Genomic DNA, 24,493 nt, shown 5'->3' on the forward strand with positions numbered 1-24,493 from the left:
TTTCACTGTAAGAGTTACTCTATTATGATAAGAAATCACTACAGTAAGGAAAAATAAATCTTTTTCACAAATATTTGCTAGTAAGATGAAAAGTTAAAGTTATGAAATGTTCTGGTTTTTTAAAAATTGCAAGGTTAGAAAGTTAATTTTTTTAAATGTTATTATTTTGCATATTTACAGCAGGTGGAAAGATTAAAAGTGCTAATGTATTCAAAGTCCTGAATGAAATTCATGTCAGACCACCTTGTGCTATTTTAGCCTAATGAAATAACTGTTTTCAAACCTTTAGATTTTTCTAAGTGCCACCATTTTTACATTCAGAATTTAAATGAGTTCTAAAGAGCTAAGTATGGATTGTATACTAATGTTGCAAAAAAACCCTGTACTGAGTAGCTCTTAATATGCTGTCTGGTTAGAGAAATCATAAACTTGTGGTTTATGAACCTTTATTACATTAAATTTTCAAGTTGTAAACCTAGCGATATACATGCAGAGTAAAATGAAGTGAATGATAGATAACTGAGAAAATTTGATGTTTATGTTACTGAATAAGAAAAGAATCATTTTACTTCTTTACCCTCAAAGGAAGCTTTTGGGAGTGGAGCAAGGGCTGGGGGAGCAGTGTTGAATCCAAACACTAGAACGTTTTATAACTCAATATGCTTTTTAAACATGTAGTCTTTCAAAATAGTTTTCGCTTTATTCCATTCATTGGAACTTTTGAGCAGTTGCTTTGCTTAGTTTTGGAGGGAGTAGAAAAATGAATATAAGAAAAGTCTATTCAGGGAGATAAACATGTAAATAACTCTCAGTTGTTTGAGGATAAATGAAATGTATGTTTTATCAGAAATGCAAGCAAGCTATCATCATATGGCAGATGAAAGACTCATTATGACAGAGGGAAATGGAGAATTCACAAAGAAAGAGACATTTGTATTAAGCATGGAAAAGGAGAAGGATTTAGATAGAAGGGGTTGAGATCGACAGGAATAAAAAATGAGAAAAGGGATAAAATATAGAAAATACTTGGTGTTTTGGTGGAACATCATGAGTCTTGTGTGTCTGGACTTTTGTCTTATTGGAGCGGTAGTTGGAAGATGAAGTAAAACAAGAAGTTTGGGGCAAATTATGGAGGTCCTTGAATGTGATTCTATGAAATTTACATTTTATCATGTAGGCTATAGGAATCCATTGTTGTTTATATTCCTTCTACAGACAGTATTTTAAGTTCATTTGAAATTGAGATAAAAATATAAAATCATCCAGAGCTGTGGTCTTTCTTTTTCTAACTTTTCTTCCAGCCCTTGCCCATAGGCATACATACTTTTTATATAGTTGTAATTTTTATATACATTTTATGATGTATATAGAAGCTAACATGAGTAGTGAACTAAATGTAGGAAGACCTGTTAGGACCCTCTTGTCTTAGTGCTGCTGAGAAATGATGAAGGTTTATGGCAAGTCAGCAGTGAGAAGGGAGATGGACCAAGAGAAGAGAGTAAGACTTAACCTGAGCTCTCCTGAATTCCAGCTGATACTGGTATGCATTTCATCAAGGTTCCATTACTGATTATTTTTCCAAAAATAGGCATCAATCAAATCATTTCAAATTTGGGTCACTTGTTATGGTGACAGTTTGAAATAATCCATCAATTTCTCTGCTTGCATTCAGAATAGTATTTATCAAGCCTTCAGTCAGCCCCTTTAGCTAATTAACCTCTTGATATGAATTTTGCAATCAAGGCCTAATTAGAGCTTTCTTCCTTTTTCCATATGTTTTGTGCACCTTAGGAGAAGCTTCAGGGATTTATGTGAAAAGTATAATACCTGGCAGCGCTGCATACCACAATGGTCAAATTCAAGTGAATGACCAAATAGTTGCTGTAAGTAACTGCCCTCTGTTTTAGAATTGAATCAAGTTGGGGGAAAAAAGTTATCATTATTATAATATATATGCAATGGGAATGGCTTAATATAGTCTCATAATGTTTTTTTTTTTTTTTTTTTTAAAGTTTTTTTTTTTTTTACTTGATTTTATTTATTTATTTATTTATTTTTGGCTGTGTTGGGTCTTCGGTTCGTGCGAGGGCTTTCTCTAGTTGCGGCAAGTGGGGGCCACTCCTCATCGCGGTGCGGGGACCGCTCTTCATCGCGGTGCGCGGGCCTTTCTCTATCGCGGCCCCTTCCCGTCGCGGGGCACAGGCTCCAGACGCGCAGGCTCAGCAATTGTGGCTCACGGGCCCAGCTGCTCCGTGGCATGTGGGATCTTCCCAGACCAGGGCTCGAACCCGTGTCCCCTGCATTAGCAGGCAGATTCTCAACCACTGCGCCACCAGGGAAGCCCTCATAATGTTTTAAAAAAATTAAGTTTGTTAGTACAGTGAAATCTCATTAATTTGGACTCTCATGGTCCTAAATTTTTTTTAATTAAAAAGAAAAATTTTTTAATTGAAGTATAAGTTGATTTACAACATTGTGCCAATCTCTGCCGTACAGTAAAGTGACTCAGTTTTACACATATATACCTTCATTTTTTAGTATTCTTTTCCATTATGGTTTATTTCAGGAGATTGGATATAGTTCCCTGTGCCATGCAGCAGGACCTTGTTGTTTGTCCAGTCTAATTTCTTTTTTTTTAACTGCCTGTGAAGAAGGGAGTCACTAATGATACTGGCAGGAAAAAAATACTGTATACATATGTATATTATAATATACATACACATATATTTGAAAGATGCTCTAGCATTGTCTTACAAAACATTTCAAGCACCTCTTTGTGTTCTTTAAATTCATCAATTTTATATGCAATTAATAGGCCATTTACTAGAACTATTTATCTCTTTGTGAAAGTAGTTTTTCTATTAATAGTAATTTTGAGTATATACAAAATTGAGATATTTTTTGTTTTTGAGAATGCAGTCATTGCCTTTTCTCAATTTGGATTGTAATTGGTATTTCCTCCATTTAGTAGAAATTAGTTAAATTTTGCAGTTTATTTTCTTTTTCTTTTATAAATTTATTTTATTTATTTTATTTTTGGTTCTGTTGGGTCTTCGTTGCTGCGCACGGGCTTTCCTCTGGTTGCGGCGAGCGGGGGCTACTCTTTGTTGTGGTGCGTGGGCTTCTCATTGTGGTGGCTTCTCTTGTTGCGGAGCATGGGCTCTAGGCGTGCGGGCTTCAGTAGTTGTGGCTTGCAGGCTCAGTAGTTGTGGCTCGCAGGCTCTAGAGCGCAGGCTCAGTAGTTGTGGTGCATGGGCTTAGTTGCTCTGCAGCATGTGGGATCTTCCCGGACCAGGGCTTGAACCCGTGTCCCCTGCATTGGCAGGCAGATTCTCAACCACTGCGCCACCAGGGAAGCCCTACAGTTTATTTTCATAATAATTTTGAAGCATGTATACACACACATACACACACATTTAATTTATTGATTTATACAGAAACAAATGTTTGTTGGTATAATTTGAATGTTTGTCCTTCAAGTCCATCTAAGGAAGCACCTTTCATGACCCTTGGCTTTTCCATTATTGGGCTTAGGAAATGTCTTGTGATTGGCAGTTTGGAGATGAGTGATAAAACTTTGGAGAAGATATTAGGGGGAAAGCTAAAGCAGTGGTTTGGCTAGCTTGAAGATTGAGTGAGGAGGCCTGTTGGTCATGATGCACTTAAGAATGTGTGATTGGACTTGACTGAGATTAGTAAATACCTTTCTTGCATGTGCTTTTTCAGAATACTAGAAAACCTAATGGAGGGAGATCAGTGTCTTCTGGAAAATATCACATAGTGATGTATGGTAGAGGGGTGAAGTATTGGATGGCCTCTTCACTTTTAGTAATAATGGCTTCTAGTAATACGTCTTGAGAGCTCTGTATAACAACTGACCACCTTTTATGGCACTTTGAATTTTGAATAGCATCAGAGATTAAGACCCTCTACCTTTCTCAGGCTATAAGTTAAATGTATGACTTAGGAATACAAGTTTCAGTTTTCTTTCTAGTTTCTCAGGAAATCTGTCAGCATGTTTTACTACTAATTTTTCATCCTTATTCAAAAATACTTTCTTAGGTCTAATACAAATTATTTTGGGGATGAAATGAATTGCCTAATTTTATACTGCCTTGCCAGAATTAAAAGTGGTAGCTAACTTGGAACTTCTGTTTAATGTATCTTTTAATGTTTTAGGTCGATGGTGTGAATATTCAGGGTTTTGCCAACCAGGATGTTGTTGAAGTGTTAAGAAACGCAGGGCAAGTGGTACACCTAACCCTAGTTCGAAGGAAAACATCCTCATCTGCTTCTCCACATGAAGGGCCCTCCGACAGAGGTAATTAATTCCTCTGTCCCTCCCCCTACCTTGTATGGGTTTGGAAGATCAGCTCATTTATGGAAGTTGTTCTATAAGTCTGGGAAGGAAAAACTGCCCACCTTGTGAAACGCAGCAGTGGAGAAGTGAATCAATTCATTTATGCCTTGAAGAGTTTCCTTTGCCTATTATAACATGCCAGTGCAAATTTTAGAACGTGAACCCTGACGTGCATTAAGCTTTGAGAGCTTCTCTAAATGGAGATGGAAGTCATTTTCCCAAAAACCTTCCAAATTTCATTTATTTCTTATATTTGAATAATAAAGCTTTGCCACATTTTGTTCCAGGGGCTCTCAGTTGTCTAATGCTTTTGACATTTTGCAAACCTCAGGTTTCATATTACTTCTAATGATGTATTTGATTCTAATATTTCTTGATTTACTTTGTGAACTATAGCAAGAGAAAATAAAACATGGACTTCTATCAAGGACACTTTTATTTATAAAATAATATTTGTTACTTTGATTATAGGAATAGTAAATTTTCATTATGGAACAAATGCATAATTGTATGCATGACAATTTTTAATTATCAACTTATAAATGTAGATAGAGCAACAAAATTTGGCAATCATGGGAACACATTCAGTTTAAAATGAATGACTGGGGCTTCCCTGGTGGCGCCGTGGTTAAGAATCCGCCTGCCAATTCAGGGGACATGGGTTTGAGCCCTGGTCCGGGAAGATCCTGCATGCCGTGGAGCGGCTGGGCCCGTGTGCAACAACTACTGAGCCTGCACTCTAGAGCCCTTGAGCCACAATTACTGATCCCGTGTGCCACAACTACTGAGGCCCGCGCACCTGGAGCCTGTGCTCCGCAACAAGAGAAGCCACCTTAATGAGAGGCCTGCATACCGCGGTGAAGAGTAGCTCCCGCTTGCCGCAACTAAAAAGAAAGCCCGTGCACAGCAACGAGGACCCAACGTAGCCAAAAATAAGTAAATAAATAAATAAATTTATTTAAAAATAAATAAATAAATAAAATGAATGACTGGCAGGTCTGGGGCCCCGCCCCTTACACTTCTCAGGCCTGACCTTCTGGCAGCTGGGCTGCATGCTGAGCCGACATTGACAGGTCCTCGCGATGTGGCCGGACGTGCCCCCTCTCGTGACATCATGGTGGCATACTGGCGACAAGCTGGACTCAGCTACATCCGATATCCCAGATCTGTACAAAAGCAGTGAGGGATGCATTGAAGACAGGATTCAAAGCAAATGCCGAGAAGACTTCTGGCAGCAGCATAAAAATTGTGAAAGTGTAAAAGGAATAATTTACCCTGACTACAGCTTGAAATGCTGCATGTTCAAGGTGAAGATGCGTGGGCACGTGTTATGGCAGATTGAAAACGATCTCCCTTCATGGAAAGAAAAAAAACCTGTCTTGTTCATAGATTGAGAATGCCAATAAATTAAAGTACGGTTCAAAAAAAAAATAAAATGGATGACTAATTATATAACTAGTGGGTAAGAAATAATTCCATTAGAATTTGTCAAAAGTTGGATACATTTTTTTCCCCTCCTCTGAAGATATAATGAGCCTAGAAATGTTTGCTTTCAACTGATATTAAATTGTATTTACATTGGAACTTTTTTTTTAAATTTTATTTTTCATTTATTTATTTATTTCGTTGCACAAGGTCTTAGTTGCAGCAGGCGGGCTCCTCAGTTGCAGCTCGTGGGATCCTTAGCTACGGCTCATCGGTTCCTTAGTTGTGGTATGCGAACTCTTAGTCGCGGCGATCACGTGGGATCTAGTTCCCCAACCAGGGATCAAACCTGGGCGCCCTGCATTGGGAACACGGAGTCTTAACCACTGCGCCACCAGGGAAGTCCCTATGTTGGAACTTTTTAAGTTTTATGTGGTAGTGGAAATTCTGCTGCTGAAAGATAGATGCCCTGTCAACTTCATTGTGTGTATGAAATTTAAAATTGCCTAAATAGTACAGAATGTACAAATGCTATATTGACCTTAAAGGTTTACATAAATATTTATACCATTATAATGGTTTTTAGTAGCTCTCATAGAGCCTTTGGCTTTAGTCTGCTGTATCAAATGAACTATGTCATCTGCGAATTAGCAGTTCTTTGCTGGGCGTGCCTACATTTTAAATTTGTATTGGGATAGGTTTTGACTCTAAATCTGCACTTCTTCTTCCATGGTTTAGGTGTCCTTCCTGTGTGTTTCACTAGCACCCTTTGAAGAGCGCTTTACTGTAGCATTTATCACACCGTGTTGTAATCACCTGTTTTGTGTGTGGTCACTATAATGTAGGGGAGTGGTTATGCCTGTGTCCCCTGCCCCATTGAACACATCTCTGTGTGCCTTCCTCATAGTCAGCATTTAAGTTTGTTTTACTGAAACAAACTGCACGGCTTCTAGCTCTTGTGCAGTACCTTCCTCTGCCATTCAAAATCTTACTGTCTTTTTCTCCTCTAAACTCTTATTTGCATACCTTGTATATACTTATTTGTGTACCAATTTGTATACTACTTGTAGCGTACAACCAATCATGTATTGCTTTGTACTCTGCACACTGTTTAGTGTGTAACTCTTCTCCCCAAGCTACATTAGCAGCTTCTGGCTGGCATTTGTTTTGCTGGCACTGGGCTGTGCATTTAGTGTGTATCAAGAGATTAATGTTCTAAAAAATCCTGTGTGGTTTAAAATGTCATGTTAAGATCATAGGAACTTTTAACTGGTTATATTTTTAAACTTTTTATTATAAAATTTTTTGAACATACAGGAAAATTGAAAACTAATGTAACAGATACCCACAAACCCACCATTTAGATTCAGCAGTTAACATTTTGCCATGTTTGCATCATCCGTTTACCTTTTTCTGAACCATTTAAGAGTGAGTAGTAGATATCATGACAATTTAGCCCTACATACTTAAGTTATAGCTTCTAAAAATAGTCATGAGATCATTATCACACCGAAGAAGATTAATAGTAATTCCCTAATATCAAATACCCAACACATACTTAAATTTTCCCAATTGCTCCCAAATGTCTTTTGTAGCTCCTTTTTCCACTTCCCTTTCTTCCCCTCAAAAACCTCATAAAATCAAGATCATTGATTTTTATGCATTGAGCCTATTACATTGTATTATGCTTCTTTGTTTTCTTAATCTCTAAGAATCCCTTGCTCCTGCCTCCATGGCATAGACTTTTTGAAGGGATTTGACCATTTGTCACTAGAATGGTACATTCAGAATTTGATTGTTTCCTTGTGGTGTCATTTGACTTGTTCCTCTGTCCCCTATGTTTCTTGTGAGCTAGGAGCTAGAGCTAAAGCCTTAAATTCAGGTTCAATATTTTTGATAAGAATACTTTATAAGTTACATGTGGTTATTTAAAAATAACCTAAAATGATTCTTGTTCAACCTTTCTTGTGTTTAAGAGATACATAGTGACTGGCATGCTTGAGATTGAAAGCTTACTTAACTCAGTTTAGCTAAGGAAGGAAACTCTGCAAACAGGGGAATACTCTCCCTTTTCCTTCCCATTCACAAGGTTACTTATGTAGAGTTGTTTGTAAAACTCATGATGATGTCATGCCAGAACCTAGGATTGCCCAGAGCAACGGAACCGGTTTCTTCTGCATATCTTGCTCCCTGCCCACCACAGCAGCAAGAACATATGGCCCCCAGTGTTCTCCTCCTTCCCCCCACCCCCCAAGGCTATATTGAAAAGCATCTCCTCCTGCTTTGTCATTGACTTTACCGTGCTTTTCTCTTCCCATTGCCTAGTTCCTTATTCTTTTCAATACTACTACAAGTGTATTTTTTAATAAATTGAGTGGTTATCACAAGTGGCATTTTAAATAAAGGAATCATATGTGTAAGTTACCTGAAAAGTTTGTAAGGAGGTTGTGAAATGGGACAATAGAGTGGAATTAGCTTACTTAAATATGGCCTTCATCTGATAGTGATTCAAATTAACAATTCTTACTTTAGGAACTGTGGTAGAACCACCGAAAACACCAGCCCTCTTTCTGACTGGAGCAGTGGAAAAGGAAACTAATTTCAGTGAAGATGAGGAAACTGAAGAAAGAATGGATAATCTAAAAAATGACAATATACAAGCCTTAGAAAAACTGGGTAGGCACAAAGCATTCAATTCAAAGCTTTCTCTCTTTATAGTTAATATAATATGATGAATTTTAGAGGCATTTTTAGAGATATAAAATAAGATATTCTTAATATCAACATCTTAACGCTTGTGGCAGTTGAGAATCGAGCATATTGTTGTTTAAGCATTGTTTAATTATGTTGATTTTGAATACATTTTATTAGTGTGATAACTTTTAATCTTGTCGGCATTTTTAATTACTGCATACTTTAGCTTGTATTATTATCATCGATATAGCTATAGATATACAGCTGTCTGTATACATATAGCAGTATCTCCTTCTTTACCATGTATAACAGTAATGTATACATTTTTATATATTTCATCAAATTTCCAGGTTGCTATATATTTATTGTTTAATTTTCTTTTTAATTGATGTGCACCTTTGTCCTTGTGCTTTGTTCTTTGATACCTCGTCTACTCTAGTTGACTGTATTCTGTAAGCATGTTGAGTAACAGTCTCACACAGTTTCCTGTACAAAGGCACTCAGGGAAGCCTTGCCAATTCAATGAAATGGACTACTTAAACTTCATCCATGTCCACGTTGGCTTTTGGCTTTGATTGCCTTCTCTTGGGAAAGAATGGCCTGAAGGAAGGAGTAAACCCCTCATTCAAGTTTTAAAATTTCCTATAGTTTGGAAATTTAACTTGTTTTTTTTGACCCAAGTAGATTGCAGTTAATTTTTGCTCTTTAAATTCATGTGAACCCAGAGAGATGTACAGTGAACTGTCAGGTGAAAATCAAATACATTCTAAAGTTAGAAATATTTTTAGAAATATCTGCTCTTTTTGGATCAACCTCACTACCTTTTTTTTTTTTTTTCATGAGTATGTATAATTTCAGCTAGAGAGTTAGACCAAATTCTTCCAACTGTTATGAAGTTAACTCTCTTTTTGCTGTAGGGGCAAAACTGTTTTCCCTTCTTCTCTTCTAGTTTTTTTGGCTGGTCTAATAATTAAATTGACATAAGACAGATTAACACAGGAGAAAAACTAATTTCCTATGTGTAAGAGTCCCACAAAAATATGAGCCCCAAGGGCAAGTTGGGCAACTGAGGCTTCTATGCTATCCTGAGTTAAGGAATGGGATAGGGGCCTGGGCCTTCCAAGGGGAGGAGAGTAATTTACAGGATGATAAGAAGAGCAGATGTTTGGTAATTAGAAGTTTGCCCAGACATGCAGATCGGTCTTTCAAATAAAAAAGTTATCTCTGGTAATAGCTGTCTTTCTGGTACAGGTTCCCTATCTAAATTCTTTTAGGTAGGTAAGGGAGAGGTGAAAGTTTTTCCTGAGTCTGCTGGGTCTTGATTGCCTTCAGCTGAAAATAATCCACATGCCAAAGTGGCAATATTTGGGAGTGGCATATTCTGCTCCCCTTCATTGCCATTGGAATAATTGTTTCAGAGCATCATAATATTCATTTTTTTGTGTGATCATTTTGTGTAGCCAAGGATTTATTGAGCTGCTTAAATAAATCTCTTTCCTCTGGTACTTAGGCCTTTGTGCTGTGCTTTAAAACTCATGACTATGATTTCACTGTATGACTGAAAGGTAAAAATATAGTCAAAAGAATTGTGAAATATCAACATTATTTTATATGTGTATAAAATATCTTTAAATATCATGTTTTTAAGCTTACATTTCAACCAATACATTGCAAATTTTATTCAAATTAGCCTACCACATAGGAAACTGCTGCCTGTAAGAAATTTAATAGAACTCTTAATGTAATTTCTTATGGAAATGTTAACAGAGTAGGCACAAAGGTGCAGAGCCTACATGAATGATATTTTGTTTTTAATAGGATCTTTAGTTAGTTATCCTCGAAATGTAATCTAGCATATCAGTTAATATAGTTACTTTATGGATATGCTTTTGTAAATCTAGTAATTTTAAGTTCTTTAGTGTTCATTAGTCTTAGTCTCTGATTTTTGAGGTTAGCCTGTTTTACTTAATGATTTGTATTATGTAATTAAGCATGATATGCATCCGAGATTAGATGTCTGCTGAAGGCTTGAAAAAACTGATATTGCAAGTTATGTTTGATTTTAGGCAGATGGTTGTATCAGTTGTGGTGTTTTGTGACTTGTCCAATCTTGTGACAAAATTGAGTTTTTCTTAAAGAAAAAAGGTGGAGGTTTGTTTATTTTCTGCTGCTACTGTGGATCTAAATTGAAATTACAGTTTTAGTACTTTGATTTTTGTCTATTAGGCATTATTCAGACTACAGACTGCACAGAGCTTCTGGCTAAGATCATACGGAGGACAGGCAGGACACTTAAAATCTGTCTGCGCTCTTTAAAATCATCTGACCCTTGCAAAAAAGGCAATATTACCCTTAAGTAAGAAAGTTATAAAGATATGATAACCACGTAGCCACAAAAGACCAAAGTAAAACAAAGCTTCTATTATATTAAAGCTCATGCAACTTACTGGTTGAATTAAACCAGAAAAGCTTTTATATCTGCCCAAGTGAAAAGTTTGATTGGGTCATGTTGATATGCCTTATTTATAGTGAAGATATTTTGATAAGTTTTTACTTTTTCTATGGGTGAGTGGAAGGTACTACTCTGAAGTGATTAACATTCACCTTAAATCCTTGTTTGTCCTAACATAGCATAAACCAAAGCCAGATGCATTTTACTTGTAAGCCACAGGATGTTTGTATACAAACTATATAATTCAAATTTCATTTATAACTCCTCATTTCCTCTTCCCTTTAAAATATTCCTTAACAGCAAAAGCCCCTTCATAATTTGGTCACAGACCAAATTTACATTTTACATTTTTACATTAGTCTTACAAGTCACCTCTGATTTACTTTACCTAATAGACCTAAGTTAACGCACTTTCCTTTTTATTTATTTCCCTTTTACTTACTGAAGCTGTGCTGTTATGGAAGAATTTAGTAGTTTAGTGTGTTTAGCTCACAGTAGTTTCAATGTTTTGTTTATTTATTTTTTTAATCCAGAAGGAGTCCCAGTCTCTTTAGAAAATGAGCTGAAATCCAGATGGGAAAACCTACTGGGCCCTGATTATGAAGTAATGGTATGTTAAAATCTTCTAATAAAAAACACTCATGTCTCATCTCATGTCAATGAAATGTAGCTCTGAATGCTACAATTGAAAGAAATGGGAGAGTCCAAGAATAGCCGGCCGGCCTTTATTTTTTCCTCCTGTGTTTCTTCCGTACTGGATCAATTAATTGATTTTTTTTTTTCTTTTCATTTTAAACTGCAAGGACAGTTAAGGACTGCACATAAGTTTCAGTTACAATTAGCAGACATTCAGTGCATGTGGAAACAATTTAAGTCAACAATAGGCAGAAAAATGTTAGGAGAGAGGACTTGCCTTTAAATTTATAACCTGTATCAGCTGCTTAAAATTGCTGGCATTTTTATGATTGCTTTTATGATCTGTTTGTTTTATTGTACACTGAAAGGGCTGTGGATATTAGTCCTATGTTTCACAAAGAATCTTACAGTTTTATGAGAAAAATGAAAGAATGATTATCAAATGTATTTGGGAGAACAGGAAGTAATTTAGGTTAGGTATAAGTTTATATGCCAGTGGTCCATTAGGCTTCCTTTCACCTGTTATTAGATTCACTGAGTAAGGGATTGATTACATTTCCCCATATGAATCCACATGAAAACAGAAAGCTGCACTTAGAAAAGCCTCTATAGTGTTCACTAAATGTGTTAGTAATAAAGTATTCTATTAAATTTCTTTTGTCTTTCACGTTTTCTTACATATGTTTGTCATTAGTACTTGTTGGCTGGTTGGATATTTTTTTTTTCTCTTCTAGCCACTATCTATTGTTAGACATTTTCCAGTGTCATTAAGATGAGTCAAAACAGTCCATACTTCCTCCTCTTACTCGTTTTGTACTCGCATGTCGGTCCTCATGAACTGCTGCTTCTTTACTTCATAGATTTCAAAGCTGTTTTTTCATTAGGTTATCACCTAGCAAGTGACCTTTTCTGCTATCCTGAGTGGTTGATATTTAAAGTAGTTTGGTGTACCAGTATTTTTAAATGGTCTGTTTTGCGATGATCTCTTTTCGGTTAAAAATTTATCCTCTTTATAACCACCTTTCCAAATTTTATTTATCATGTGGTGAGGTCATAACAGAGGGGCTAGAAAGAGGAGACAGAATTTGAAGTTGGAAATTTAAAGTGACAGTTTATTCATTAAGAGTTGTAACATGTTCTGAGGGACGAGGCGACAAAAGGAGAAGCCAGGCAAGACGGATGAATGAATGCATACGTGCAAATATGCGTACATACATTCATGCATGTGCTCCAGTGTTTCTTACTTTATTTTCTTCCAGAATCTACTTATCTGAAGTGCAGTACTTTTAGAAGCCTTAGTTGGACCACTGTTTAACTTATCCCCTCCCTCCAGATGAACCATATTCTATTAACAACTTACAGATGCAAATCATCAGTGCAGTATTTTGCTTGCATGGAATTCACTTCTGTGGATGTCCACCATTGAAGCTCAGAACAATAGTTTTAGGCCAGGATTAAAAGCTTTCAGTATTCCACGATCTTTCCACCAGTCCAGGTCTTTTGTTTGTGTCCTTGCCAGCTCTTTCTCCTAGGAAAATGGTTTGAGCTTGCTGTAGAAAGTCAGATGCTTCAGTTTTTCCAAACTTGTCTGATTTTTCTGACCTTGCAAACTTTGTTTCAAGGCCTGGGTTTAGAAGTAAAAATGACCATACTCTTAGTTTTGTCAAAAGAATAAAAATTTTATGGCTTTAATACAATGGAGGATTATATTAAAATTTTAGGGGTCATGGATTTTTAAAAATAGTACATGTATTTGCCCATCACCTTCTAGTTCAACTTTTGCGTAATTTATGAAAAAAGATTGCTGTGGAGAACAATAACAACAAAAAAGCGAATATTCTCTGAAATTTTACATTATGTATTATGGATTTCAGAAACGTGGAAAAGAGTTTAGATGGAGTTATCAATGTATAGGTTTTATAAAGATTTTTTCAGAAAGCCTAGGAAGAAATAAAGTTATGCTTTTACAAATATTGGAAATATTTTTTCTTATGAATTTAGATTGCTATTTTGGACACACAGATTGCAGACGATGCTGAGTTACAGAAATATTCAAAGGTAAGCATTATTTTTTATTTTTATTTTTTATAAATTTATTTATTTATTTTTGGCTGTGTTGTGTCTTTGTTGCTGCACGCGGGCTTTCTCTAGTTGTGGTGAGCGGGGGCTACTCTTCCTTGTGCTGTGCATGCTTCTGATTGCGGTGGCTTCTCTTGCTGCGGAGCACGGGCTCTAGGCACACGGGCTTCAGTAGTTGTGGCAGCTGAGCTCAGTAGTTGTAGCTGGTGGGCTCTAGAGCACAGGCTCAGTAGTTGTGGCGCATGGGCTTAGTTGCTCTGAAGCACGTGGTATCTTCCCGGACCAGGGCTCCAACCCGTGTCCCCTGCATTGGCAGGCGGATTCTTAACCCCTGCGCCACCAGGGAAGTCCCTATTTTTTAAGCTGTTGCCAGTTTTTTGTTGTTTGAAGAACTTTCTCTAAGTTCTTGTCAAAGAAACTAGATTAGTGCTGTGATCTAAAGTTTTCAGAATTTAGTTTTAGAGGTTTTCTGGACATGTAGTAGGTTCTGACTGTTATGAAGCGTGATGGTTAGATATGCCTGGGAAGAACGTGGGCCACTTCCAGAAGCCAAAATCCTTGGTTTGATTGCTTTGCCCACCTTAAAGGTAGCATGCAGAGCGGCCTTGTGCAGAGCGTGTTAGCTTTTCAGATACTGTATGTCCTTTTAAAATGTTTCCTAAAGTTCAAGACCATGATATAGACTTAAAAAAAAAAATCTTCCTGGTCCAGATGTTTAAGAACAAAAAAGTGGCTTATCTTTTGAGATAGGCAATGCCTTTTCTTGGACTTAAAAAATTTTGTATTGAGACCTTTATTTCTAATGGCAAAATGCCAGAAGGTAACTTTCACAGTTTTTCGTAACATTTTTAGTGACCTCTCACTACAAATTAATTTCATAGTCCCCACTCTGGATAATCAAAGGCCAGGGTAATTGAAACTTAGAGAAGCCTTCCAGGTGGCTTTCTCAATAAATGATGAGAAAGGAAAGGTTTTCTTGTCCTAACAGTTTCAAAAGTTATACTGTAATCCCACCTGAGGTATATGAGCTGAAACCAGCTTAAACTCTGCTGTCATATGCAGTATTCAGAATGAGTTTTCTGTGTCCCATGTGGGTTTTGTAAGAAGTCATCTCTTTAGATAGTTCTACCATTTCCTTCTTTGGGTATTTGTGATGAATATTTTCCTTCTAAAATTTTATGTTACATGTGCTGTTATTTTTAGTTTGGAATTTTCACAGCCGATGCCGTGGAGAGTATTTCTTTCCTTGTAAGCTAGCCTACATTTGGAGTCACTTCCTTGCTGGGCTGTGTGGGCCAACTGACCAGGCTTTCCTCAGATGTGCAATATGAAAGAACACGTACAGCTTGTACTTAATTTCAAATTATTTACAATATCATATTTAGGTTAGATTAGTCACTGATTACTAATTCCATCTAAATTTGTTGAGAGGAGTTTAATTCAAAATAAGAGTAAGAAATATAAATACCTCATCAAACTTCACATGTTATTAATTACTGCAGTATAGTTTACTGGTGACATGGACTCTGGAGTCAAACTGCCTGGGTTCAGATTCTGGCTTATCCATTTACTAGCTTGTAAAATTATCTAGACTCTATGTTTCAGTTTTGTTGTCTGTACAAGGAAGATATTAATAGATTAGTACGTATCTCATGGGTTGTATAGGAATTAAATTTAATGTGCCTAGAATAGTTGCAAGCACATAGGATATTGTTAATATTTTTACTATCATTCATAAAAATCAATGATGCTTTTCCTGAAAATTGTTCTTTAATTTACACTAAACTCTTAGATAATAGATATTTTCTATTTACCAGTCTTCCACTTTACTACATTTCCTGTGCCTAATCTGCCCGTCTATTGAGTCCTTAATTTTAGTTGTTACATTTTTCTATTCTAGAATTTATTTTATCCCTTTTTAGATCATAATTCTTTTGGAGGAGTTCTCAATTTAAAAAAATCTGTAGTTGCCATCTTTTTCTCTATTTCTTGAACATATTAATCATAGCTTATAAGGACTTAAAATAATTAATTCCAATATGTGGATCAACTTTAGATGTGTTTCTGTGGTTTGATGTTTTTCTCTCGTTATAGTTACTTGGTTGTATATCTCATCATGCCGTAATTTGACTGAATATTCGATATTATGTACGCCAGCTACAAAAGGCTTCAGGTGATGTCATCTCCATCCAGATGAGCCACTGTTTCTTCTAATAAGGAGATACTCTGTGTGTGTGTGTGTGTGTGTGTGTGTGTGTGTGGTACAGGTGGGCGATCATCTCTGAGGCGAGGCAGAGGTACCTTTCGGGAAAGGTTCAGACTCTCTTGTTGCCTTTGCTCCTAACACATGGCCTTCCAGGTATTCCAGTGAGTCTGGGGTGTTTACCAATCCCTTCTCCCTGGTGGGACCTGAACTCCAATTCTCCCTTAGTACTTTGGGACTGTAGAAATCTTTGCTTAGCTCTTCAGAGGTTTCCTGAGGAACTTTTAGCCTCCTTGCCCGTTAGAACTCAAGAGACGTCCTTGGAGGAAAACATGCCCTTGCTCAGGCTCAGTTCATCGTGCAGTTCAGCTTTAGTTGTCCTTACATGTTCAAAGCCGTAAGACCCTGTATCATCATATTCTATAATAAGAAAAAAGGGTCATAACCACACTTGGTACATCTTAAAGAATGTCATTGTCTTTCTCCAGGCAGAACATGTTCCCTTTCACCTTCATCCCTAGTTCCTTGCCACCAGTCTAACTTTATCTTCTTCCTGATCAACTTCTGTGAATTATGTCTACTTGTACTCAGTTACTCTGGTATAATGATATAGAAAGTCTTCGAGTCAAACAGACTTTCAGGACCACCTCACCAGTACATTCAACTGTTCATTCATTCATCAGTTATTTATTGATATCTACTCAGTGCCAAGTCCTCTACTGGGTGCTGGGGTTTCAGAAGAGAACAGAAAAAAAAAAAATCGCTGTCCTATAGAATTTACATTTTAGTAGGGGGAGATACAAAATAAGTAATAATTTCTGTAGTATAGATGATGTGTGCCATGCAGGGAAGATGGATAGGGAATTCAGGAGAGAGTGTGGGTTTGCAATTTTAGATAGGTTGACCAGGAAAAGCCTCCTTAAGAAGGCAACATTTGAGGAAATACTTTAGGAGGTGAAATAAGCAGCCTAATTTTTCTTCTACATAATATGAACAATAATACCTATGTTGTAGAAGGTTAAATATAAATATATTTAATACATGCCCTAATTAATATACCTCAATGCCAACACATAAGAACCGTTTGATAAATGGTGGTTTTGTTTCCCAGTTGTATACTTCTAGTACTTTTAGTCTCTGACCTTCTAAAGGCTCCTTTAAAAAAAAAAAAAAAACTATTTTAAAACATTTAATTATTTAATTGAAATTTTGTTGTAGCAAAAAGTTTTTTTTTTTTGCACTAGAAGAGTCAGCCATAATTGCACTATTCTCTTTTCATATTCGGTTGTTGCCTGTATATGTTTACATATCTGTAGTTGGTATACCCATTCTTTTGTGTAATATACATGTCAGAGAAGGGATGTATGCTTTTTCTATGTAAAATTATCACACATATTTACTCTTTTGTACATTGATTTCTTAATTACAAATGTCCACAGATTGATTTTGTTTTTTTTTTTTTTGAGCCATGCTGTGCAGCTTGTGGGATCTTAGCTCCCCAAAAAGGGATTGAAACCGGGCCATGGCAGTGAAAGTGCCAAGTCCTAACCACTGGACTGCACAGATTGATTGTTTTGATGAACTATAATTTTTAAAAATCCTGTTAAAATTGGAAGTTTAGTTCTTAATTCAGTAGCTTCTAATTTCTCCCTACAATATATAAAGAAGACTGGCCTGTCCAAACCCATTTCACACGTGAGGATGCTAAAGTTTGCATAGGTCGAATGAATCACCTTAAATTACACAACTGGATAGTAGCAGAGGCAGCTTGCAGCTTAGAGTGCTTTCTTTCCTTCCTGAAATATTTACAGAGCTCCTACTCTACGCCAGACACTGCACTACCAACTGTGGGAAGCAAAATAGAAAAGGTCCTTCCTCTCCTAGAGTCTGGGTTCTGGGCTTCGGTCAGGGCATGATAATAAACAAGTAAAAAATAACCTGAGAAGATAGTTATAAACTGTAAAAAGTGATGCAAAGAAGTGCTTGTAAGAAGTGATGATGATTCAAGAAGCATAAACAGGGGGATGAGTATATAACTGGGGGGCACCTTAGAGAGCTGGGGAAAGCCTTTCCGAGTTCAGGCTTGAAGGATAAGAATGTGGTGAACGGCAGGTACAGGTGGAAAAGAGCTGTCCTGTGGGAGGAATGGAAGTTGTTTGTTCAGAGTGTCTCAGTCAAACTAAATGAAGAGTAGGATGTTGTTAGGTGAGGAAGACCAGGTGCTTACAGGGCCTCAAGATCCACGCTGGTAAGCCTGGGTTTTATTCTCAGTGCCAGGTAATACTGGTGGAAGGTTCTAAGCAGGGTAGTGCCACGCTCTGAGGTCAAGGCTGTAGGGTTTTTGTTTGTTTGTTTGCCTTAAAATATTTATCTATTTGGTTGCTCCAGGTCTTAGTTGCGGCTTCTGGGCTCCTTAGTTGCGGCATGCACGTGGGATCTAGTTCCCTGACCAGGGATCGAACCTGGGCCCCCAGCATTGGGAGTGTGGAGTCTTAACCACTGCGCCACCAGGGAAGTCCCAAGGCTGTAGGTTTTTCCTCTGTCCTGACAGCTTTCTGATTAGGAAAATCATGTTTCACAGCTATAGCTGGTGTTTCTAAGGGTTTAACTGTCTTTAGTTGGTCACTCCAGTTCCCACCTCATAGCCGCTTCTCTTGAAGGGATGCTGCTTCAAGAAGCATCTTCCTATATGACAAGCCAGTGTTAATAGACCAGATTTTCTTTTGGGGTGGATGGAGTTGTACGGAAAGAGAGAGGTGAAAGCAATTTACAGTGGTTTGAACATTAGCTGTACTGCTTCTAGGAAGCTGTTAATCATGACACAAGAAGTTTTTCCGCATCTGGGGAGACTTGCACTTTTAGGGATGGCTTTCTTGGCAAGTGTTTACTGTTAAGATAATCACAGCACTATGAGGGAGAAGCATTATGCTCATGCCAGCGACCTCATGCCAGCGACCTTTCTGCTGGCCATCAACTGTAATATGAAGTGAGCATTAATAAGATCCGTGGTGTGGGAAACAAAAGACCAGGCCCTGTTCTCTGGTTTTGACAAGACAGACTGACAAATTTCGCTTTATTTCCTTCCTGAATTACATTCTCTGAGCCAAAGGGCATTAAGATGTGAGTCCGCCTCTCACTCTGTTTCAGCAAGTAGAATTGTGAAGGCAGTGGGATGTACTGGGCCCCCACTCAGTGACCAGGGTCAGTGCTTTGCATTAAAGACATGTTCTCCTTTATTTCCCACAATAACCCTATTGGTCAGCAGCTATTTCCAACTCTCCATTTTTAATATGTGAAAACTGAGTGTCAGGTAGGTAAAGTGACTTGCCCAAGATCATACACAGCTAGTAAGTGACAAAATTTAGTAAGCAAATCAGGGTTATCTGACTCTTAAGTCTGTGCCAGTCTTTATGTTTTTCCTTTTGAATAGATAATATATGGACAAGACACAAAATTGAAAAGTTGCAGAAGGAAGTACTGCAAAAAATAAGTTTCCCTCTCACCCCCGTCCCTTTGTTCTCCTTCCCAGTGGCAACCAACTACAGTCACCAATTCTTCAGCGTGTAATTTTATACTTTTCTGTTCTCTCTTTTGAGTGGAGAACATAAGATACAGAATCAAATAACTGTAGTGACAGTGGTTATCCACTAGGGCAGATGGGTTTTCAGAAATATCAGAGGAGCCTTTTCAAAATACACACGCCCTATTTTGTTCCTCCTGACTAATATTCTGATTTTGTAGGTTTGGGGTGAGGTCTCTAAAGGAAACTGTGATTCTTTCCTTGCCTCGCTTCATTGAGAATTACTGTTCTGGTATTGCTAACATGCCTTATATGTACAGTTGACCCTTGAACAACATGGGTTTGGACTGCATGGGTGCACTTATACACAGATTTTTTTCAGTAGTAAATACTACAGTACTATACCATCCTCAGATACGGAGGAACCTCAGATATGGAGGGCTGACTATAAGTTATATGCAGATTTTTGACTGTGGAGGGTCAGTGCCTATAACCCTGAATTACTTCCTCAAGACAGATGAAGGAGGCTTATTGGAGAAATAAGAACAGTGGATATTCCAGGAGGAGGAAATACAATGAGCAAAGGTAGAGAAAGAGTCATAAGTGCAAAGTGTTAGGTTAGGTGTCAAAAGCTCAAATAGGGATCTCAGTAGCTCTCAGGGAGAGCTGAAAGCCATGGAAGGGGAAATTGACAGTAACAATCATAGCAGGGGACTTTAACACCCCACTTTCACAAATGGACAGATCATCCAAAATGAAAATAAATAAGGAAATGCAAGCTTTAAATGACACATTAAACAGATGGACTTAATTGATATTTATAGGACATTCCATCCAAAAACAACAGAATACACTTTCTTAACAAGTGCTCATGGAACATTCTCCAGGATAGACCATATCTTGGGTCACAAATCAAACCTCAGTAAATTTAAGAAAATTGAAATCGTATCAAGTATCTTTTCTGACCACAACGCTATGAGACTAGATATTAATTACAGGAAAAAAGCTGTAAAAAATACAAACACATGGAGGTTAAATAATGCACTAATAACCAAGAGATCATTAAAGAAATCAAAGAGGAAATCAAAAAACACCTAGAAACAAATGACAGTGAAAACACGACAACCCAAAACCTATGGGATGAAGCAAAAGCAGTTCTAAGAGGGAAGTTTATAGCAATACAATCCTACCTCAAGAAACAAGAAACATCTCAAATAAACAACCTAACCTTACACCTGAAGCAATTTGAGAAAGACGAACAAAAAATCCCAAAGTTAGCAGAAGAAATCATAAAGATCAGATCAGAAATAAATGAAAAAGAAATGAAGGGAATGATAGCAAAGATCAATAAAACTAAAAGCTGGTTCTTTGAGAAGATAAACAAAATTGATAAACCATTAGCCAGACTCATCAAGAAAAAAAGGGAGAAGACTCAAATCAATAGAATTAGAACTGAAAAAGGAGAAGTAACAACTGACACTGCAGAAATACAAAGGATCATGAGCGATTACTACAAGCAGCTATATGTTTATTGGACAACCAGGAAGAAATGCACAAATTCTTAGGAAAGCACAACCTTCTGAGACTGAACCAGGAAGAAATGGAAAATATAAACAGACCAATCACAAGCACTGAAATTGAAACTGTGATTAAAAATCTTCCAACAAACAAAAGCCCAGGACTAGATGGCTTCACAGGCGAATTCTATCAAACATTTAGAGAAGAGCTAACACCTATCCTTCTCAAACTCTTCCAAAATATAGCAGAGGGAGGAACACTCCCAAACTCATTCTACAAGGCCACCATCACCCTGATACCAAAACCAGACAAAGATGTCACAGAACAAGAAAACTACAAGCCAGTATCACTGATGAACATAGATGCAAAAATCCTCAACAAAATACTAGCAAACAGAATCCAATAACACATTAAAAGGATCATACACCGTGATCAAGTGGGGTTTATCCCAGGAATGCAAGGATTCTTCAATATACGAAAATCAATCAATGTGATATACCATATTAACAAACTGAAGGATAAAAACCATATGATCATCTCAATAGATGCAGAAAAAGCTTTTGACAAAATTCAACACCCATGTATGATAAAAACCCTCCAGAAAGTAGGCATAGAGGGAACTTACCTCAACATTATAAAGGCCATATATGACAAACCCACAGCCAACATCATTCTCAATGGTGAAAAACTGAAACCATTTCCAGTAAGATCAGGAACAAGACAAGGGTGTCCACTCTCACCACTGTTATGCAAGATAGATTTGGAAGTTTTATCCACAGCAATCAGAGAAGAAAAGAAAGAAAATGAATCCAAACTGGAAAAGAAGAAGCAAAGCTGTCACTGTTTGCAGATGACATGATACTATACATAGAGAATCCTAAAGATGCTACCAGAAAACTACTAGAGCTAATCAATAAATTTGGTAAAGTAGCAGGATACAAAATTAATGCACAGAAATCTCACATTCCTATACACTAATGATGAAAAATCTGAAAGAGAAATTAAGGAAACACTCCCATTTACCATTGCAACAAAAAGAATAAAATACCTAGGAATAAACCTATCTAAGGAGACAAAAGACCTGAATGCAGAAAAGTATAAGACACTGATGAAAGAAATTAAAGATGATACAAACAGACGGAGAGATATACCATGTTCTTGGATTGGAAGAATTAACATTGTGAAAATGACTATATTACCCAAAGCAATCTATAGATTCAGTGCAATCCCTATGAAACTACCAGTGGCATTTTTCACAGAACTAGAACAAAAAATTGCCTAGTTTGTATGGAGACAGACCCAAAAGATCCCGAATAGCCAAAGCAATCTTGAGAAAGAAAAACGGAGCTGGAGGAATCAGGCTTCCTGACTTCAGACTGTACTACAAAGCTACAGTAATCAAGACAGCATTGTACTGGCACAAAAACAGAACTATAGATCAATGGAACAGGATAGAAAGCCCAGAGATAAACCCATGCACCTATGGTCACCTACTCTTTGATAAAGGAGGCAAGAATATACAATGGAGAAAAGACATCCTCTTCAATAAGTGATGCTGGGAAAACTGGACAGCTACATGTAAAAGAATGAAATTAGAACACTCTTTAACACCATACACAAAAATAAACTCAAAGTGGATTAAAGACCTAAATGTAAGGCCAGACACTATAAAACTCTTAGAGGAAAACATAGGAAGAACACTCTATGACATAAATCACAGCAAGATCTTTTTTGACCCACCTCCTAGAGAAATGGAAATAAAAACAAAAATAAACAAATGGAACTAATGAAACTTAAAAGCTTTTGCACAGCAAAGGAAACCATAAACAAGATGAAAAGACAACCCTCAGAATGGCAGAAAATATTTGCAAACGAAGCAACTGATAAAGGATTAATCTCCAAAATATACAAGCAGCTCATGCTGCTCAATATCAAAAAAACAAACAACCCAATCCAAAAATGGGCAGAAGACCTAAATAGACATTTCTCCAAAGAAGATATATAGATTGCCAACAAACACATGAAAGGATGCTCAACATCACTAATCATTAGAGAAATGCAAATCAAAACTACAATGAGGTATCACCTCGGGCTTCCCTGGTGGCACAGTGGTTAAGAATCTGCCTGCCAATGCAGGGGACACGGGTTCGAGCCCTGGTTTGGGAAGATCCCACATGCCTTGGAGCAAGTAAGCCCGTGCACCACAACTACTGAGCCTGTGCTCTAGAGCCTGCGATCCACAACTACTGAGCCGGCGTGCCACAACTACTGAAGCCCGTGCACCTAGAACCCGTGATCCACAACAAGAGAAGCCACAGCAGTGAGAAGCCCATGCACTGCAATGAAGAGTAGCCCCCGCTCGCTGCAACTAGAGAAAGCCTGCGTGCAGCAACGAAGACCCAATGCAGCAAAAAATGAGTAAATAAAATAAATAAATTAAAAAAAAGAATGAAGTATCACCTCACACCAGTCAGAATGGCCATCATCAAGAAATATACAAACAGTAAATGCTGGAGAGGGTGTGGAGAAAACGGAATCCTCTTGCACTGTTGGTGGGAATGTAAATTGCTACAGTCACTGTGGAGAACAGTATGGAGGTTCCTTAAAAAACTAAAAATAGAACTACCATACGACCCAGCAATCCCACTACTGGGCATGTACCCTGAGAAAACTGTAATCCATAAAGAGTCATGTAACACAGTTTTCATTGCAGCACTATTTACAGTAGCCAGGACATGGAAGCAACCTAAGTGTCCATCGACAGATGAATGGATAAAAAGATGTGGCACATATATACAATGGAATATTACTCAGCCATAAAAAGAAACGAAATTGAGTTATTTGTAGTGAGGTGGATGGACCTAGAGACTGTTATACAGAGTGAAGTAAGTCCGAAAGGGAAGAACAAATACCATATGCTAACACATATGTATGGAATCTAAAAAAAAAAAAAGTTCTGAGGAACCTAAGGGTAGGACAGGAATAAAGATGCAGACGTAGAGAATGGACTTGAGGACACAGGAAGGGGGAAGGGTAAGCTGGGACGAAGTGAGAGAGTGGCATGGACATAATATACACTCTCAAATGTAAAATAGATAACTAGTGGGAAGCAGCTGCATAGCACAAGGAGTTTAGCTGGGTGCTTTGTGACCACCTAGAAGGGTGGGATAGGAAGGGTGGGAGGGAGACGCAAGAGGGAGGAGATATGGGGATGTATGTATATGTATGGCTGATTCACTTTGTTATACAGCAGAAACTAACACACCATTGTAAAGCAATTATACTCCAATAAAGACGTTAAAAAAAAAAAAGCTCAAATATCACATGGGCCAGACAGGTAACATCAATGATATCTGAAATGAAAAAATGGCAACTGATGCTTGACCTTGGTGTTAGGTAGCTGAAGAGATCCTTCAATATATTTCTGTACAATGGAGTGTAATGTGTGTTTTTTAAACGTTCAGAATTAAAATTTTATTTTTTATTTTAATTTTTTTTTGGATGCGCCTTGAGGCTTGTGGGATCTTAGTTCCCCCACCAGGAATTGAACCTGGGCCCTCAGCAGTGAAAGCATGGAGTCCTAACCACTGGACCATCAGGGAATTC

The 24,493-nt window shown here is 37.5% G+C and overlaps 1 protein-coding gene and 1 pseudogene across 16 annotated transcripts in view; both read left to right on the top strand.

Annotated features, from left to right (window-relative positions):
* PATJ (PATJ crumbs cell polarity complex component) overlaps positions 1-24,493 on the top strand; it is a 343,677-nt gene that overhangs the window by 30,297 nt on the left and 288,887 nt on the right. For all 16 annotated transcript variants that reach the window (XM_057543576.1, XM_057543586.1, XM_057543555.1 and 13 more), the window contains exons 10-14: positions 1,792-1,883; positions 4,180-4,321; positions 8,318-8,461; positions 11,465-11,541; positions 13,569-13,625. In XM_057543576.1, the coding sequence (XP_057399559.1) occupies positions 1,792-1,883; positions 4,180-4,321; positions 8,318-8,461; positions 11,465-11,541; positions 13,569-13,625 (512 nt within the window). The remainder of the gene's footprint in view (positions 1-1,791; positions 1,884-4,179; positions 4,322-8,317; positions 8,462-11,464; positions 11,542-13,568; positions 13,626-24,493) is intronic.
* On the top strand, positions 5,454-5,629 carry LOC114236359 (ATP synthase subunit epsilon, mitochondrial-like; annotated as a pseudogene).

This window comes from Balaenoptera acutorostrata, chromosome 1, assembly GCF_949987535.1.
Source record: "Balaenoptera acutorostrata chromosome 1, mBalAcu1.1, whole genome shotgun sequence".
In the NCBI taxonomy this organism is placed as follows: Eukaryota; Metazoa; Chordata; class Mammalia; order Artiodactyla; family Balaenopteridae; genus Balaenoptera; species Balaenoptera acutorostrata.